Source organism: Jaculus jaculus, chromosome 16, assembly GCF_020740685.1.
Source record: "Jaculus jaculus isolate mJacJac1 chromosome 16, mJacJac1.mat.Y.cur, whole genome shotgun sequence".
In the NCBI taxonomy this organism is placed as follows: Eukaryota; Metazoa; Chordata; class Mammalia; order Rodentia; family Dipodidae; genus Jaculus; species Jaculus jaculus.
In genome coordinates this window covers 29,490,440-29,510,847 of record NC_059117.1, presented here as the reverse complement: position 1 = coordinate 29,510,847, position 20,408 = coordinate 29,490,440, and the positions used below count along the sequence as shown (strand labels likewise).

At 39.0% G+C, this 20,408-nt stretch overlaps 1 protein-coding gene across 1 annotated transcript in view; it reads left to right on the top strand.

Annotated features, from left to right (window-relative positions):
- Crppa (CDP-L-ribitol pyrophosphorylase A) overlaps positions 1-20,408 on the top strand; it is a 318,445-nt gene that overhangs the window by 124,126 nt on the left and 173,911 nt on the right. The window contains exon 6 of the mRNA XM_045136023.1: positions 17,328-17,425. Within this exon, the coding sequence (XP_044991958.1) occupies positions 17,328-17,425 (98 nt within the window). The remainder of the gene's footprint in view (positions 1-17,327; positions 17,426-20,408) is intronic.

Sequence of the window (20,408 nt, the reverse complement as noted above, 5' to 3'; positions counted from 1 at the left end):
TCTATCTATCTCTATTTTCCTCTTTCCCTCTCTCTCTCAAATAAATAAAATTAAAAAGACATAAAATTCAAAAAAGTGGCTTTAAAAAGAATAACATTGGAATTAAACCTTCATGAAATGACAGTATGCATAACTACCTGTTGCCAAACCATGTTAAACCTAACAAAGGATGCTGATGTTTTAGATCACAATAAGCATGAGTCCAGAATATTAAAAACTTTGGAGGAATTCTGTGTACTTTCAATTTGTTTGAAACTTGAGAGAATTTCAAAGGACTCTGACTGATGGATCTACCATATATTCAAAACTTTGACATTCAGGATATCAGACTAGGTATCCTTTAACACATCATTCTTCAAGCTTTTTTTTTGTTACCATCAATTTCTTCATGAGCTAGGAAATTGCAGAAAACAAATATCATCTTGATATTCTTGAAAGAGTCTCTGTCTTCCGCCACATGGTGCTAACCTTACCCAGCTATTATGCTGAAGTCCTTGGACAAAAGAGCAGAATCCACTCTCCTAGTTTACCCCAGTCTGCACTTTAAGCGCTGTCAGTTGTTCTTGGTGTTTGGGAGTACTGTCTTTTGTGGTTCGCAGAGGAGAAAGGAACCAGAAATAACTTCTTTGTGTGGTGATCTGTATCCCAAAGGACATGATTTAGGGCATTATTAGATAGGAGTTTTAACTGGTAGCTGACTGATGTGATTAGGCAAATGAGATGTTGTATTTGTGAAGTGTAGATGCTCTTTTGGTACAAGGTGACTAATGTGCTGAATTGTGAGCCACAGTGTTACATTCTATGATCACAAAGTCACGTAATGGGTACTGTATTTCTACAGTGTTTTGCTTACTATAAGCTTTGATTTCCTCTTACAAATTTTTTAAAAAAAAATTTTATTTATTTATTTGAGAGCGACAGACACAGAGAGAAAGACAGATAGAGGGAGAGAGAGAGAATGGGCACGCCAGGGCTTCCAGCCTCTGCAAACGAACTCCAGACACGTGCGCCCCCTTGTGCATCTGGCTAATGTGGGACCTGGGGAACCGAGCCTCGAACCGGGGTCCTTAGGCTTCACAGGCAAGCGCTTAACTACTAAGCCATCTCTCCAGCCCTCCTCTTACAAATTTTATGTGCCAATAAACAACGCAATGGGGCTACAGTGTAGCCTCATTTTTATTTAGAGGTTTAGTATTATGTTTAGTTAATGAATTGTTATGCAGAGTCTGCTTTTTTGATTTGTTCATATGTAAAACCTGTAAGTTGTTTCTAGGTAAGATGGAGCCAGACTCTTAATTGCTCCTATCATGAAGTTGGGAAGAGTATGTATGTAGAGAATATGTAAAATAGCTACTTGAAGAATTAGTAGCAGATGGACTAATGGAGATTCCAATTTGCAGTATTTCTTTGCAGTGAACATTGTCATTTCCTGTGGCATCCTCACCTGGGCCCAGTGCAGTCTTGGAATTCAGTATTAGAGTAGACAGACTTGCAAAAGATGCCCGTGAGTCTTACCAGAGGCACAGAAAGGGGGGATGTGCCTTCTAATGTAAGAAAGAGAAAAATTGTATTTTCCCCTAATCTCTCATGATCACCTGCTTTTTTTTTTTTTTTTATTTTTTCCCTGTAAGTGATTCTGTCAGTGGCATTCTGGGAAAGAAGTGTTTCCCACTGTTCAGAGCCTGGGCATCCTAAGGAAAAAGCATTTCCCAAGGTTCAGAGTTGCTGTGGATGTAAAAGGAGAGGTGAGCACTGTTGGTGTTTTTCTGTGCCGTGGCCAGAATAGTCCCCACAAATGTGGGGCGGCGGTGATGTAAGAATACTGATGAGTAATGGACTAGGGAAGTGGACGGAAGGGAGGACTGTGGTAAAATATAGCACAGAAAATTCACAACCCACCCACAGTTGTACCCTTGAGCTACACGTGAGTGGAGTTGAACTGAAATAACTACCATGGACTTTTATTTCTCAAAAATATATATATTTTTCTCTTGAGAGAGTAATAGAGCAAGAGGCAGATCAAGAGAGAATGGGTGCAACAGGACCTCTAGCCACTGCAAATGAACTCAAGATGAGTGAGCCACCTCGTACATCTAGGTTAAGTGGTTGCTGGGGAATCTAGTGGCAAGTGCTTTAACTGCTGAGCCATCTTTTCAGGCCTACCATGGAATTTAAGAATGGGGCTAAGTGATAAGCCAGGCGTTACTGCATAGCACGCATGGGAGAATGATCCAAATGGTACTGCAAAAGCGGTGAGAGATGGAACTACCGTGGAAACATGGCACAGGAAGTGCTTACATTTGGGGCCTGTGAGAAACTGGGCTGAGCCACACTGAAGCACTGCAATTGGAACAGGATCCAGAGTGTCACAGTAGACTGTGTCATACATGCAGAGTATAATTCAAAGTCCTTTCTTGTGCACAGAACCAGAACCAATCTGGTCACAACTGAAGAAGAGGGGCTTGGGAAATGGTTCAGTGGTTGAAGGACTTGCTTGCACAACCTACAAGCCTAAGTTTGATTGCCCAGTACCCATAAAACACCAGATGCATAAAGTGGTACATGTGTCTGGAGTTTATTTGCAGTAGCAGGAACCCGTGGGGTGCCCACACATATTCTCTCTCTGTTCCCCTTCTCTATAGATAAATAACAAATAATTAAATATTTGGAGAAGCACCATTATAGATAAACTTAGCTAAGTTGACATGCATGCTAAAATTATCTGGCATGTACTTTAAGGTGCTGATTAAGGGAGTACTATAGGAAGTAATATTCATGAAAGAAGGAACAATTTCAAAGGTATCAGAAATGCAAGGAATCAAATGATAATTTTAGAACAAAAAGTAATCCGAGGCTGGGGCGATTGCTCAGTGGTTAAGGCACTTGCCTGCAAAACCAAATGACCCTGGTTTGATTCCCCAGTGCCCACATAAAGCCAGACCCGCCACGTTGCACATGTGACTGGAGTTCATTTGCAGTGGGTGGGGGTCCTGTCATTACCATTTTCTCTGTGTGCTGTTTTTCTCTTTCTCTCTGCTTACAAATAGATATATAAAAATTGAAAATCAAAAAAAAATATATCCCAAAGGAAAAACTAGCTTTTTGGCTGATTTAGCTGACAAAATGGAGGCGCCCAAGTGGTGTGAAGTGAACTAGATCAGTCACTGTCTCAGCTTTAACAGTGGGATGCTGGGAGTTTGTGGATGAGAATGAAGAGTAATTTCCTCCCAACCGTGGGGCAGTACCAAATCAACTCAGTCCCAGAGGAGAAAGCCAGTGCAGTATAGAAGAAACTTTACTTGAACTGTGGGTGAAAACTCCCAGGTTTGGCAAAAGATACATCTCCAGAAACAAGCCCACAGTCAGAGCTTCATAACCACACTACTGAGAAAGGAAGACAAGCTAGAAGCTTTGGATGCGCCTGAAAAGAAGTGTTGAATAACTTAAATGGCATCAGTGATGCGAATGACTATGGATTTCATCAGGAACCATTAAAGTCACAGGAAAGTAGAATACAGTTTCTTTTTAAATTCAGAATTTTTAAAGGTTATACCCTCATATGCTATCTCCCCAACCCCAATTCCTCTGAGGGCCCTCATCAGTGGGATTCACTGTGGGGCCCTAAAGACCTCAGTCAGTATCTGTGTGCATGTGTGTGTGTGGGGGTGGGGTGGGGTGGGGGGGAGGTGGGGAACCATGCCTCAGGATATTTCTTCCCACCTGTGGCTCTTATAAGTCTTTCCTCCCCTTCTTCCTCGGGGTTTCCTGAGCTTTGGTGGGCATGTTAGTAGTCTTAGCATTGAGTTCTCTGTAGCTTCTGGATTTTTGCTTTGATGAATTTTGAGTGACTCTAGTATCTATCACCATCTCCCTGAAGCTGGTTGTCAGGCTAGCCATGGGAGCAGTATTCTTGTTGCTGCTTCCTCTACAATGTCTCCTGGGTCCCCATAGTGGAGGTGACACATCTCCTGATAGGTAGTCAGCTGTTTTTTTTGTCACCTGTAGTCTGTCCCTTCTTAGAACATGATTTTTAAAACAATTTTTTTGTTCATTTTTTTTTATTTGAGAGTGACAGAGAGAGAGAGAAAAAAAAAGAGGGAGGGAGGGAGAGAGAGAGAGAGAGAGAGAGAGAGAGAGAGAGACAGACAGGGAGAGAATGGACGTGCCAGGGCCTCCAGCCACTGCAAACGAACTCCAGACGCATGCGCCCCCTTGTGCATCTGGCTAACGTGGGTCCTGGGGAATCGAGCCTCGAACCAGGGTCCTTAGGCTTCTCAGGCAAGCACCTAACTGCTAAGCCATCTCTTCAGCCCCATGATTTTTAAAGTGCTAATGAAATGCTGTTAACAGGGCTGGAGTGAGTGATGGCATAGGAGTGAAGATGCTTACCTGTAAAGCCAAAGGACGCAGGTTCAATTCCTCATCACTCACATAAAGCCAGATGCACAAAGTGGCACATGTGTCTGGAGTTTGTTTTCAGTGGCTGGCAGTCCTTCTGGGCTCATTCTCTCTGTCTCCTCTCTGTCTCTGCTTACAAATAAATCAAATAAATGTCATTAACTCCAAACTCTGTATTCAGAAAAAAAATTCTTTAGAAATAAAGGGGTTAAGCTTTCTCAGATAAGAAAACTAAAACTTTATTGCCCTAGATGCAGTCTGAAAATGTCTAAAGAAAACCTTTCATAAAGATGGAAAAGCCAGGAGGAAACAGGAAACATTAGGAATTAAGTAAGAATAGCAGAATTATTACACAAATGGGTAAATAGATTCATGTAACTGTCATTAGTTTTAAAGACATTTTCATTTTCTTAATATCTATTTTTTGCATGTGTGTATAATGTGTGTGTGCGTGTGTGCATGCACATATGCATGTGTTGTGGGTCTGCTCCTCTGTGACAAGGATCACTTGGCTATGGTAGCTGGAAGGCAAAGTTGTGTATCTTCTCCATTATTCTTCACCCATTCAAAGATGACATTGTCTTTCTCCGTGTTTGTGTGTGTGTGTGTTATTAAGGTAAAAACTGTGTATGGACACATCATGTGTTAGCACCATCATTTCCCACCTCTCTGACCCAGTCCATTGAGGGCCCTCCTCGGTGGGATTTCTGGTATTCCCTCTGGTGTGGGTTATGAGATGTGGGAGCAGCAGTCAGTCACTATATAGGGGGCAGTGCCTCTGGATATTCCCATCTACTCTGTGGCTCTTACAATCTTTCTGCCGCCTCTTCCACTAAATTTCCTGAGCTGTGGTGGCTGTGTTTTAAGTCTGCCTCAGTGTTCTTCAGTCAGCAGATGCTGGGTTTCTGCTTTGGTGTATTTTGAGTATCCTTAGTGTCCATCTTCATTGCCCTGGAGCTGGTTTCAGGCTCTCCATTGAAGCAGCACTCTTGCTCATCTTGTTAGTTCCTCTGTGGCTTCACCTTGCTCCTGGCTGATGTGCCAGGGGTAGTTTATCTCCTTGGTTCTTGCTGCCTTCTAAAAAAGAAAAACAGACTCTCCAGTGGAGAATGAGGTCACCATTGGTTAAATGGGGTAAGCATTGTTAATCAACAGAGATTTTGATGAGCGTTACCTCTCTTTTGGCCAAAGGCTGGTGTGAGCTTCTCGTTGGGATCCATGATTTAGGTTTCCATAGGATTCTGACTCAGTTCTCATTTCCAGCTATGGGTTCCTTTACACTGAGCAGATCTCCCTGCCAATCAGCCAGCCATTGGCTACCCACCTAGGCTGAGTGCCACTGCATCACAGGTGTGTCCATCTCGTCAGGCTGGTTGCTTTTGTACAGCAGTTGTCCCCTGTTAGTGCACAAAGTTGTTGGCCATTTTCCCCAGCAATTCATGTAGAGCTCTCCAGAACTATAACAGCAAATCATCTGGGAACTGGCTTTCTTCCAGATTCCAGCCAGATCTCTCCCATCAGCAACATGTGGTGTCTTCCGCAGTAGGTTCTCACCTTTTGCCTCAGGTGAGTAATCAGGTGCTTTGGCTGAAGCCTGTCTTGTTTTGGGAACCTTGTAGCTCTCTCCAACCAACAGCTTTATGTGGATTATAACTTATTTCTGGTAACGTGGGCTACAAGGCTGCAGCTCTGCAGCTTTGTAACCAGACAAGCCTTGCATATTCCTGTTGAGGGTCGTATCTTTTAGACTGGTTTATGTGGTACCAGTTCATTTTGGATTCTGTTTTGTATGTATCTCCTTTCCCCTTTCATTCCCCCACACACTGGCACCACTGCCCCTACTATCTGTCCATCAAGTTGTATGTCAGCTATTCCTGCAACTCAAGCTGCTTCAGGTTAGGCACCACAGATGAGGAAGAACAGTGGTGGTGTTCGTCTTTCTGTGTGTGTGTGAGTTATCTTAGTCTGGTCTATTCCAAGTCTGTCTGTTTTCCTAAAGATTTCATTGTATCATTTTTTCCTTATTGCTGAGTAGAATTCCATTGTGTATATGTACCCCATCTTCATTAACCAGGCAAACCATGGGCATCTGGATTGATTCTAGGTTTTAGTTATTGTGAAGTGAGCAGGTATAAACGTGGTTGAGCAAATATCTCTGCAGTGAAGAATGGACCGTATAGGGTAGATGCCGAGTAGGGAATAGCTGGGTCAGTGGGTAGCTCTATTTTCATCTTTTTCCATAGTGGTTGTACAAGTTTGCATTCCCACCAACAATGAATGAGTGTCCCTCTTTCCCCACATACTTACCAACATTTGTTGTCATTTCTGGAGTAAGGTTGAATCTCATAGTTGTTTTAGTTTGCATATCCCTGATGGTTAAAGGATGCTGAACATTTTCTTAGGTGAGTATTAGTTATTTGTATTTCTCCCATATAGAATTCCCTATTCAGTTCTCTGCCTCATTTTTTTTGAGTGGGTTGTTTGATTATTTTTATTGCTTAGTTTATTGATTTCTTTATAGATTATAGATATTAGGCACCTGTCAGTGGTATAGCTTGTGAAGATTTTCTCCCATTCTCTGTGTAGTCTGTTGGCTGTCTTTGTGGTATGTTTGACTATATAAAAGCTTTTTAGCTTCAACCAGACATCCCACTGGTGTTAATTCCCAAATCTCCATCAGCTAAGAACCTAGCATTCAGAACACCTAAGTTTATGGGGGACACCTGAATAAAACCACCACACCCTACTATGATGGTATTGGAATTTATTTCTGGTTTGTTGTTGAATAGATTTTGCTTTGTAAACTGTGATGCACCAGTGTTTGGTGTGTATAGATTTATGATTGTGATATCCTTTTCATGGTTCATTCCCTTGGTGAGTAAAAAGTGTCCTTTGTCTGTTGATTTTTAGTTGGAAACCTGTTTTGTCAGATAATAGTACAGCCACGCCTACTTGTTTCTTATTTTCATTTGTTTTTAAAATCATTTTACATCCTTTCACCCTGAGGAGGTGTCTATCCTTAGTGGTTAGCTGGGTTTCCTGAAGACATCAGATAGAAGGCTCCATTTTTCTGATCCACTCTGTTAACTTGTGTCTGTTTGGGTGGGTTAAGACCATTAATATTTGAAAATTGTAACTGTGAGGTTTGATTTATTCTCTGCCATGCTGGACGGTTTATGTGATTTGTTGCTTTGAACTGTTTTATGACTGCTCCAATTTTGGTTATCATGTTTGTCCTTTTATCGGCTCTTGAGCTTGATGGCTCAAGTCCTCTGTGTGGAATATTTTCTCTGTAGGTTTGGCTTGGTTTTCATATAATCACAGAAGTAGCTTGTGTCATAGAAATTTTTCTTTTATCTTTTTTGTTTTTTTGAGGCAAACTCAACAGACTGGCATTTTTTTTTTTTTTTTATGTGTGTGTGAGAGTGTATGGGCATGATAGGGCCTCAACCACTGAAATTGGACTCCAGACACCACCTTGTACACATGTGCAACCTTGCGCATTTTCAGCACCTTGTGCATCTGGCTTAGGGACCTGGAGAGTGGAACATGGTTCCTTAGTCTTTGCAGGCAAGTGCCTTAACTGCTAAGCTGTCTCTCTGGCCTGAAAATTCTCTTTCCTCTAGCTATTATGAGAGACACTTTTGTTGGATGCATTAGTTGGGGTTGGAAGCCATAGTTTTTTAGGCTTTGAAGTACCCCATTCTAAGCCATTTTGGCTTCCATGGTTTCCACTGAAAAATCTGAGGTAATTCTGATGGAATTGCACTTGTATGTAATGTGTTGTTTCTCTCTAGCTGCTTTTAGCATTCTCTCGGCCTTTATTGTTTAGCGTTTTAACTGTGATGTGACTTGCAGAGATTTTTCTTTGGTTCCATCTGTTTGGTGTTCTGTCGGTTTCTTGTATCTGGATGGGCCTTTCCTTTGCAGGATTGAGAAGATTTTCTTCAGTAATTTTGTTGAATATGTTCTTTATGCCTCTGGATTTATTCCCCTTCTGGTATACCCATGATGTGGATGTTTAATTGGTTAGGATACAGTTCCCTTATATGCTGTTTACATGGTATTTTGAACTTGTGAAAGATTTTGAATTCCCAATCAATTTGTCCCATCTTATCTTCCAGATCAGAGGTTTGGTCCACCTCATGATTGACTCTGCTAGTGAGAGCTTCTAGACATGCTTTGAAAAGGTCTATTTGATTTTTGTTTTCTTTCTTTCTTTTTTTTTTTTTTTTTTAACATTGTGTCTATCTCTTTTCTTGAGGACCATATCAGGTTGAGGTTTGATTTGCTTTTCTTTTTCTTTCTCTTTTTTTCTGTTTTTTTTTTTTTTTTTTTTTTTTTTTGGTTTTTCGAGGTAGGATCTCACTCTGGACAAGGCTGACCTGGAATTAACTGTGTAGTCTCAGGGTGGCCTCTAACTCATGGCAATCCTCTTACCTCTGCCTCCTGAGTGCTGGGCTTAAAGGTGTGCTCCATCATACTTGCCTTAAGGTTTGATTTTCTTGATGCTTCCTATAATTCATTCTTGCATTTGATCTTGTTTTCATAAAGCTCAATCAGCTGGTTGTTGATATACTCTATTTGTCAACTCACATTCAATTCATTTATCTCTCTTTTTATGCCTGTCTGGTTTTTCTCAAGTTTAGCCTAGTGAAGAAGGCTATGTGAATTTCACTTACACAATTATTGGATTTTTGATGTTTTGTTTCCAGTTTGGGCTTTGCTTTGTCTCAGTCGCATTGCTCATTGTGCTTCCATATTGGGATTCAATTTCCCTTGTGTCTTGCATTGTTTCACTGCTGCTTCCATTGTAGGTCTAGGCAACGTCGGTGGAGATCTCTCTGTTGTCTTCCAGTGTGTGTGTGTGTGTGTGTGTGTGTGTGTGTGTGTGTGTTGCATTGGGTCTACCCATGTGGAGATAAAAGTCTCATTTTATTAAGGAGAAAGCAAGTACTTTTCCTTATAGGATCTTCAGTGAGTGTTCAGGTTTAGGTTTGAACTGGTTTGGAGTGGGATGGGGTTATAACCATAGGTGCACAGGTTTTGGAAGTTGTAAGTCCACTAGCAGCTGTGGGCTGGTGGTTGATATGAGAGCAGGTTTGTAGGTCTGCATCTGTACAGCTGGCAGTCACCTCTATTCCTGGCCTCTATTGGATATTGTTTTATATGTACTATAAGTTAAGTATATTCTATAGTTTCTACAGAAAACACTAAAAAATACAACCAAATCCAAAGCCTATATAAAGATAATTTAAATAAAATACTAAAAAAGGTTTAGACCAATAGACACAAAGGAGCAGAAGGGTGAAAACAGAATTCACTTAGATCCAGACATATTCCGACATATCCATTAAATATGTTTGCAGTACATTGAGTAATAGAAAACAGTTTTATAATATTGAAATATTACTATACTTCCATAAGATATGAAAAATGAAGATGGGAGATTACTAATGAGAAAATAGATACATGTACCTTGTAATCAAAAGATGATTTGTGGGCTGGAGAGATGGCTCAGAGGTTAAGGCACTTGCCTACAAAGCCTAAGGACTGGGGTCCTATTCCCTAGTACCCACGTAAAGCCAGATGTACAAGGTGGCACATGCATCTGGAGTCTGTTTAATGTCGCTACATGCCCTGGCATGCCCTCCCCCCACCACATGCAAAAAACCAAATAAAATATTTTTAAAAAGTTAAGAAAGCGGTTTTTAGTGATTATATTATCAACTAAGTGGAGATTGGAACACAGGCATGTGCCCGTGATGAAACAGTACATTTCATTCCAATAAAAGGTCCGCTATGTGTCTTAGGCCATTTGTGCTACTAAAGCAGGCTGTTACAGATTGAGTGTAGTTTGAAGGACGGCATTGTATTCCCCTCAGTTCTGGAAGCTGGGAAGAGGAAGGCACTAGTCCAGGTGTGCGCCAGCTGACTGTTCTCACGTGGTGTGGGGCAGGAGGGAAAGGGGATGAGCACCGTCACTTCATGAGCCAGGTTTAAAAGTCTACAGACTTCATACTCTGATGGGCCTACTTCTTCTTTTCTAGCTTGAACCTTTTCAACCTCATTCAACTTAGTGTTAGGCCGAGGCTGTAACACAGTTGATACAGTGTGTAGCATGCATGAGGCCCTGGACTTTAACTCCCAGCTCTGCAGAACGCTGGGCATGGTGTCTCACACCTGAAATCATGGCTTTCAGGAGTGGGAGGCGGAAGGATCAGAAGTTCAAGGTCATCCTTGGCTACGTAGGAAGTTTGAAATCAGTCTGTGCTAAAGATCCAATCTAACAAAACCAAAACCAAAAATAAACAACAACCAAGGAGGCAGTCCCAAATCTAGTGGCATGATATTTTTGTCCCTTGTTTTCTTTTAAGAGTTTTAGGTCTTTACATCTCTGTGGAGCTTATTGTTGTTTGTGGTGCACATGATGCTATTCCTTTGCATGATCCTACCAGGTTTCCCAGCACTACTGGTTGAAAAGGTGCTTTTTCACATTGAATAGCACTGGTACCCTTGTCCAAAATATCAGTTAACCCTGTGTTGGAAGGCTTATTCTGAGGTTCTCTATTACAAAGCATTAGTCTTTCAGGCAGTATTTACGGCAGCACCACACTGTTCTGAATGTTATGTTTAATTCTGTATTAACTTCTGAAGCCAGCAAGTTCAAGTCCTTAGCTTTAGTTCTTTTGCAAGATTGTTTTTTTTTTTTTTTTTTCAGGAGTCCTTTGAGATGCTTTAGGAAATTAGGATGAAATTTTCAATTTTATTTATTGTCAAATTAGTATACAAAGTGATGGCTTTCTTTATGGCATTTTCATATGCATGGTATTTTTCTACTTTTATAAACATCCTAGGAGGTTGTAGGGATTTCATCCAGTCTGTAGATAGCTTTGGTTAGTACTGATGTCTCCTTTATTTATTTATTTATTTTTAAATATTTTTTTAATTTATTTGAGAGCGATAGACACAGAGAGAAAGACAGATAGAGGAAGAGAGAGAGAATGAGCGTGCCAGGGCTTCCAGTCTCTCTGCAAACGAACTCCAGACGCATGCGCCCCCTTGTGCATCTGGCTAACGTGGGACCTGGGAAACCGAGCCTCGAACCGGGGTCCTTAGGCTTCACAGGCAAGTGCTTAACCGCTAAGCCATCTCTCCAGCCCTGATGTCTCCTTTATATTAAGGTTTCTTCCAACAGTGCTTTACAAGTTTCCTTATAAGTCTTTACATTTGTTTATAAGTCTTTTATTCATTTAGATACTATTGTAAATGCTTATTGTTAGTATAGAGAAATGCAAATTTTTGTGTAGATTTTGTATTCTACTACTCTGCTGTATCCATTATTCTCAGAGTTTTGGGGTGATAGAATTCTCAAGATCTTCTCAATATAGGGCCTGGGGAGGTGGCTTAGTGGTACAATGATTGACACACAAGTGTGAGGACCTGAGTTTAGATCCTCAGCACCAGAGTCAAGCTGGGCACTGGAGTGGGAGTATTTCATGCCAGCACACACCTGGTGAGAAGATCAGCAGATAAAGTAAAGACAGGAACATTTTCTGGAAACTCATGGGCACCAGCTAGCCTGATGACTTAGCACAGAAAAATGAGAGACCCTGCCTCAAGTAAGGTATAGGACAGACCAATGCCTGGAATATGTCCTCTGACTTTCACGTATGTGCCATGGTGTGTACACACACACACAGAGATTTTTTAATATATAGAATAATTTGTGAATGGAAATAATTTTACTTCTTAAATATTTGGATGACTTTTGTTTTGTTTTCCTTGCCCAGGTGTTCTGGCTTGGACTATGTCTAAGAGAGGTGGCTAAAGTGGACATCCTGTCTTATTTCTGATATTGGAGGAAAAGCATTCACTCCTCCACAAAATACAGGTGGAATATTTTCCATCTGAAATGCTTGGGATCAGATGACTTTCAGATTTTCTTTTTGTTTGTTTGTTTCTGTTTATAATTTGGAAATGTTTTGTGACTTTACCCACTGACTATCCCAACTCTGAAAATTGGAATGCCACTAAATCCTAAACCAACCATGTCAGTGGTCATATGGTTTTGTGCTGCAGTGAATTTTATACTTGAGATTTTTGGATTAGGGATGCTCAAAATGAATTACCAAACTGATTTCACCAGCTACATAACATGGCCATGTGAGATTTATCTTAGAATAACAAAAGGTTGATTGAACATATAAATACCAATCAATGTAATGAAGAATGAAGGGAAAAAAAGCTTATGTGAGCATTTCAGTGCATAAAAGTAGTTCATTTTCATGATAAAAACACAAATGAGGAAGAGAAGGAATGTATCTCAACATAATAAAAGCTACATTTGACAAAGCCTATTAAAGATTATTTTCAATTACTTTAAACTTAAAAAGGTTAATCACATATTTTCACTAGTAATTAATTAAAATTTATAGAATGTTCCAAAGAACTTAAGAAATGTAATCTTTAAAGCTATATATAATTGAAAGCGTCATTTCTCTTATTTCATGTTCTGCATTGTTTTTCTCTTAAGTCAAGCTATAAAAACTATCCCCACTGTTTTACTAAGGGATTATATCTCTTTAGGTATCTTTGTGAAATAGCAAGACTTTATTTTCTCTCATGATTTTATGTGAAAATTCTTTATGAATGGGTAGAAAAGATATGTGCAAAAGGACTAGTGTATAGCCAGATAATTATTTTTATGCTTTTCAAATTGCCTTGAGGCAAAACCTCAGATCACAGATCCAAACCAAACAAACTCATAGTTTTCAGAACAGTGTACATACCTGTATATTGTTGACCTTGGTTAACAATGAGACTCTGCCATCTGTACAAGGTGTTTCCTGAATCTGTACAAGACCTATGTACTCCTCTTCTGTTAACATTTTCATTGACATTCTCCATATATATATTGTATATACATACATACACACATACACATTGTATCCTGATCACAGTCTACTCCCACTGCTTTATCCCCGCCCCCTCCCTTATCCTTGCCCCATGGAACCCCTTCATTGCAACTAGTCTCTCTTCAGTTCTTGTCTACTTCTCAGTAATAGTGCTCATTTAGATGTGTAGTAATCTCACATCTCTTTTTCTCCCTATTTGTCTCTCTTTTGTCTGTCTAATGCATTCTCTGTATGTGTGTGTGTGTGTGTGTGTGTATTTATATATATATATGTTATATAAATGTGTGTGTGTATATATGTTATATATTTATGTGTGTATACATGTTATATATATGTGTGTGTGTACATATATGTTATATATTTATGTGTGTATATATGTTATATATATGTGTGTGCATGTATATATGTATATATGTACATATATATATTTATATATGTGTGTGTGTGTATATATTTTATATATACATATATAAATATATATATATATGTATATATATATATATATATATATATGTATATATATAAAATCTTAGTGAGACATCCAGATATGAGTACTGATGAGTACTGGTAGGTTGTGTTTAGGTTTCTTTAGTAGTTTTACCATAGAAAAGTATAACTTTTTAAATTTATGTGTATGTATGGTTGCATGTATGTGGGTGTGTTTGTGTGTGTTAAGTGTATTTGTGTGTGTGAGTCCATGCATATATGAAGGGCCAGACATTGGTGTGTATGTGTGTGTGTATGTATCTGTGTGTAGGCCAGAGGTTGATGTCAGGTGTCTTTGTCAGTTGTTCTCTACCTTATTTGTTGAGACAGGGTCTTGCAATTAGCATAGAGCTCAGTGAACCAGTGAGACTAACTAGTGAGCAATCCCCTCCCTCTTGTTCCTTCCTCCTCAGCACTGTGGTTACTGGCTTGTGCTGTCACACCAGGCTTCTTATGTTTCTGCTGGGCTTCTGAAATCCAGTATTTATGCTTGCATAGCATATTCTTTGCTGACTGAGTCATCACCCTATCCCCTGAAAAATGATTATTAAATTTGTGTAGTCTGTCAACTTGGCATGGTAGTTGTGATATTATCACATTATATATTGTATTTGTAAATTACTTGGATTTATACATTCAATTTTTGGGATATTCTAATTTTTTGTGTGCATTAGAAAATTCAAAAATGTTACTGTCTATTTTTGCTATAGTGCTGCAAGCCCAGATTTTTCATCCTTTTGAATAATGCATGGAAGGTTTCCAGATTTTCTCTAAACATTTAATTTCTTGATGCATAAGTTGGAGTTGACTTAGTTTCAAATGCCACTGTTTGGAGAATCATTATCTTCTGATGAAAGGTCACCTTTGAATTCATGACAGCAAAAGGACCATGACCTGACCTCATTAAATGTCCTGTTTCAGAGTTCACTGCCAAACCTCCATGGCCTCAACTAATTCCATTGCATGTTGGTTATACTATGTTAATGCTTATTATTTTAATACATTTTGAAATTTTGTTTCTATTATCATTTCTTAATTATTTTAAATTCTTTTATTTCCACTCATAAGAAAAACTTACTTACTTTTTAAGAGTGAGTGCTGGCTCCATCTTATTATAAATATTTAACTGATGTTTTTTGGCAGTTTGCATGTGTCATGGTGTTGATATTTCATAGCTTACAGTCTGGACCATTTACTTATATAATTAATCATATTGGATTGTCTTAGTATCATGTAATTTACAACTATAGAGTTAAATTCAATATAAACAAACAGTCCTGAAGAGATAACCTGACTTAAAGGTAGTATAGATTTGTATAGCAGGTCTGTGTTCTGCGTAGAGGGATTCTTTGTCTCAATCCTTTGGAATTGCTAGCATATATTTAGTTTTCTTGATGAAGGTAATGAAGAAAGGACCTTTTTCAGCTTTTAAAAAAATAATTGTGATTTTATAAAAAGCTTGCACACATAGGCATGCTCTCCCCTGCCAGTTCTGCTAAGTCTTTGGTGGGGTTATTGGTATTTAAAAGGCCTCAGTCAGCCTCTGCAGAAATGGTAGAAACACGGTGCTCAGGATATTCCCACCCACCAGGAGGCTCTTAAAATATTTCTGGCCCTCTATTGCCATGCGCCCTGAGCCTGTGGAATTCTACTCAGTGACTGAGGATAATACGGAGGAGAACCAGGATACATCAATACACTAAGAACCAACTGTCTACCAGGAAATGGGTCACCTCCACCTCATTTGCCTGGGCCCAAAAGTCATCATTGGGAAAGTGGTGACATGAATATTGCTCTCGTTAGCCTGAAAACCAGATCCAGAGAAATGGTGACCCTGTGGTTACTCAAACCTCATAGAGAGATCCAAAGTCTACAGAGAAAACAATGCTAAGTCAGGTTTCTATCTTTCCTGTTGCAGCTTATAAATATTTTATTTATTTATTTTCAAGCAAAGAGAGAGAGAAGAGGGACAGACAGACTAGGTACACCATGGCCTCCAGTCGCTGCAAACGAACTCCAATTGCATTCACCACTTTGTGCATCTATCTTTATGTGGGGACTGAAGAATTGAACCACCAGTCTTTAGGCTTTACAGTCAAGCACCTTAACTCCTGAGCCAATTCTCCAGCCCTATTATAGCTTTTTTATAGAGACTAATACAAGTTAGATATCATCATAGAAAGGTATGGTCTTTGGAAAGACCTGGATTTAAATACCCTTGATTGAAACACTTAGCTAACAGTGCATGCTTATTTGAGGCATTAGATGGGATAAGAACATTGCAAACATTTTGACATATGATATGAAAATGTTTGAAGAATATGAAATGTTTGAAGATTTTTCAAGTCTTCTGCCTTATTTTAATCCCATAAAATAGTTTTAGTTCTGTCAATGTAATAATTTTGGATTTAAATACCTTTTCTACCTCTGTTAATCCTATGATCATAAGGAAGTTAGTTTAGTTCTCTGCAGTGGAGCTTTCTGAATTTATTACATAGATGCATAGTAAAGTTCCTATATGGTCATCATGCATATTGTATTACTGAGGTATATAGAGTCTAGTAGATTACATATTTTTGGTATGTGAGAAGTAATAGGAATACTAATAACTAGGGAAGCTGTCACTTTAACATTTATCTTTGCCTAAAAAAATCATTATAAGGCTAATGCTTACAGAAAACATGTTACATAGAATTTCATATGTAAGAAATAGCTCTGTCAACTATCAGTCCAACCAACTTTTGATTTGGGAGTCATATTTCAAATTGTTTCTGTTGCTTTGTTCATGATAAAGCATTTTGGAGTAATAGTCTCTTAACTGGCAGCTACAGAGGCATGCCATAGTACCTCACATTTGGTACTTTAGTGGAGGACTGCACATATTTCCAGAGAATGCATGGACCAGAGTTAAATGCCATGGTGTTACATGGCTTTTATTTTAAATTGAGCCCTCTCAAATAAGCCTTCTAAATTTGAGGAAAATTGAATCATTTTCACTTGCTATGGTGAGAGTCCAAACAAAAACTTGGCTGTATTGAATTGGCAGTCTAGAGAAATACCAGGGAAAACGTTGGCTATAGCAAGATGTTTTTGCACAGGAGAGTTTCTTCAGCCTGGAGAGTGAATCTTCTCCAGAATGGGTGAGCCTTAAAATCAGAGGTTGGGAATGTTGGGCAGTAAAGAATCCTTATAAACATAGAAGGATGGAATTGTTGAGCCAAATGATTGCTACTTCTAGTTTGTCTCTTTCAAATGTGAACCCAAATCTCCTTCTTTTGTGGTTGGTATGGATAGTTGTTTACCCATTCATACTGTATATAAAGTAAAGATTCATTGACTCTCATGGAAAACAGAAGAATCTAGACCATCTTAGTACATAGTTTATGTCATTCACCTTGGTGAGGAGCCAGAACTTCCCTCTTGGTCAAAGGCTATGAAAGTCAGGTAATCACAGTTTCAACATAGGAGAGATTTACTATATGCCTGGTTTAAATGCTAAAATATTCGCCTTTCTTTCTATTTCAGAGAAAATTTCACAAGAGATTTGTATAATTACGGACCCAAAAGAAGATCAGGAGCCCATAGGTCATCTTCTTGAGGAAGTGCTGAAAAGTGAATTAATTGTGAGTATTCAAAGGCTATGTTTGATGAACTTATGCATGCATCTTCCTTATTCAATCATAATGTTATCATTTTGCCTCTTCCTCTCACCACATGTGACTTCTTCTGAACAACCTGCCTAGTACAGGTGTGTCAAAATAAGACTCAAATGTGCCTCTGGACTCAGTTCCCAATGTATACTTGATGCTAGTAAATATTGTTGAATCTATAAAAACAAGAGAGAACGTTGGTGACAAAGGATGGGCAGTCCTGATACTGAGAAGGTAAGTATATGTACCTCATTTTTAAGCTGTGCAACTTGGGCTGGGGATGTCGCTCAGTGGTAGAGTACTTGCCTGGCATATATACAAGAAACCCACAAGAGGAATGGGAAGGGGATGGAGTGTGTTCAAGTCGTTAGTGTTGACCAAAGGGTCTCTGAGGCAAAATGATAACATTATGGTTGAATAAGGAAGATGGGTTCAATTCTAAGCACAAGAAAAAAAAAATTAATTGACCAACTTGGGCTGGGAAAACAAAAGTAATGTGAAAGATGTCTGTAGGAACTGTTTATAATTTATCACTATGGAATTCTGTAATCATTTTTATTATATCTTTCTAAGTGTTTTTGTTTTTCTACTGATTTTTACTACATTTAAGTTAATTTCCTTTTCTCATTAAAATGTTTAATTTCTCAGGAGAAATTATACTTTCCAAAATTATTTAAGTCTTTCAAATTTGAGGAAAATTTTAGCATAGATGGCATTAATGTAGGTGATATAATTCCAGACAAAACTGGAAAAAAGTTTGTTTCAATTAGTATAATTTTTTGAGAATGTTGTTAGAAGAGGCTGTGTCATAACATGTAATATTTGAATGGTGTTTTTCTGTTTATTTTTCCTCATCTGGTAGCCGAAAATATTAGGTACCTTATGAAGTTCAGAGGTTGCATAACACATATTTAAAGTGTTTATTGTTTCTTTTATACATCAATACATATTTAATGCTACCATAAACTTATTTTGATAGTCTATGAATCTTCTTGGTTTTCTGAAACTATCTTTCAATAGGTTGTCTAGGAAGGCCTTGCCAACAAATTATTCAAGTAGTTCCAAGTGAACAAAATTATCTTATATCTGCACATCTTTAAGACAGGGTTGGGGATAGGGATCAGTATGTAGAGTGTTTGTCCTATGTGCACGAGGACCCGGATTTAGATCTCCAGGTCACATATGAATGTGAAGCATGGGCAGTGTACCTATAATCCCAGAGCTGAGGCAGAGCAGAGCGAGGAGGTCCTGTGGGGCTTGCTGCATAACTGGTCTGCCCAATCAGTGGGCTTCAGGTTTAGTGAGAGACTCTCTCACAAGGGTAAGGGGAGAAGTGATTGAGAAGAAGCCTCATGTTTATGACTGGCCTTTACATGCACCCCTCCCCCCATGTGTTTATCTGAATTCACACATGTTACCCACATGCATGCAGCCCCCCCCCCCCTTAAAATCATCAAGGTAAGTTAAGTAGATAAAAAATTAATCCAACCATTTTTCCTTGACTATTTTAAATGTCCCACTTCATTTTCTTCTGTAAAGTTTTTGTTTTGTTTTTCAAGGTAGAGTCTCACTCTAGCTCAGGCTGACCTGGAATTCACTATGTAGTCTCAGGGTGGCCTCAAACTCATGGCGATCCTCCTACCTCTGCCTCCCGAGTGCTGGGATTAAAGGCATGTGCACCACCACGCCTGGCCTAAAATGCTTCTTAATAAGGACATAATATAGAAATTTTTGTATATTAATATAGTTTATAATTGACACATAGTAATCTTATGTATTTACAGAGTACAGCATACCATTTCAGTAAAAGTATGTGATGATCAGATCACGGTCATTGGCTTATCTGTCACCTCAGATACAGTACTATTAAAAATATTTTTGTCTATTTATTTGTAAACAGAATGAGAGAGCGAGAGACAGAGAGAGAGAGAGCAGGAGGACACGCAGACAGAGAGAATGGGTACACCAGGGCTTCTCGCTGCTGCAAACGAATTCTAGATGCATGCACCACTTTGTGTATCGACTTTAAATGGGGACTGGGGAATTGAACCTGGGTTGTGAGGCTTTGTAGGCAAGTGCCTTAAATGCTGAGCCATCTCTCCAGCACCCAGGTTATAGTACATTTTTTTTTTTTTCATTTTGGTACATTAAGAGTTCTTTTTGCTACGCAAGGTACTCAGTTGTCAACCCAGTAATCCTATTGTGTTACAGAACATTAGAAACTTAGTGTGGAACTTCTGAAAGTGAGACTTAGAGTTGGAGAGATGGCTTAGCGGTTAAGTGCTTACCTGTGAAGCCTAAGGACCCCGGTTCAAGGCTTGATTCCCCAGGACCCACGTTAGCCAGATGCACAAGGAGGCGCATGCATCTGGAATTCGTTTGCAGTGGCTGGAGGCCCTGGCACACCCACTCTCCTCTCTCTCTCTCTCTCTCTCTCTGCCTCTTTCTCTCTCTGTCTGTCACTCTCAAATAAATAAATGAAAAATTAAAAAAACAATAAAAGTGAAACTTAGCTGTCCTTGAAGAATCTTGATGGATGTTGGAAAGAGACAGTGCTTATGCTTAGCCCCTCCTGGCTCTGGGATTAGAGAACTCTGACAGGAACAGGAGCCGAGCAGTATGTTTTTCTCTTGAATATTTGCAGCCCAAACGATTATGCATACCTTCTGTTCATTAGGGATAATACCTAATACTAGATACATTGTTGTCTCCAGAGTCACTCTGGTTTCTGCTTTCATTTTATAAACAGAAAAATCTGGTCCAAGATCATACAAGTAGTGAATGCATGCTAATTGATGCAGAGTTATTTTTGTTAATTTATATTCTTTTATGAAAAAATGAAGTAAAGGAAGAAACAAGGTGACTTTTTTTACATTTGACGGAAAGATTTTAGTTAAAACTCGAAAGAACTGGTTTCTTTGGTAAATGATATAGCTCATTTTATATGTTTTCTCTT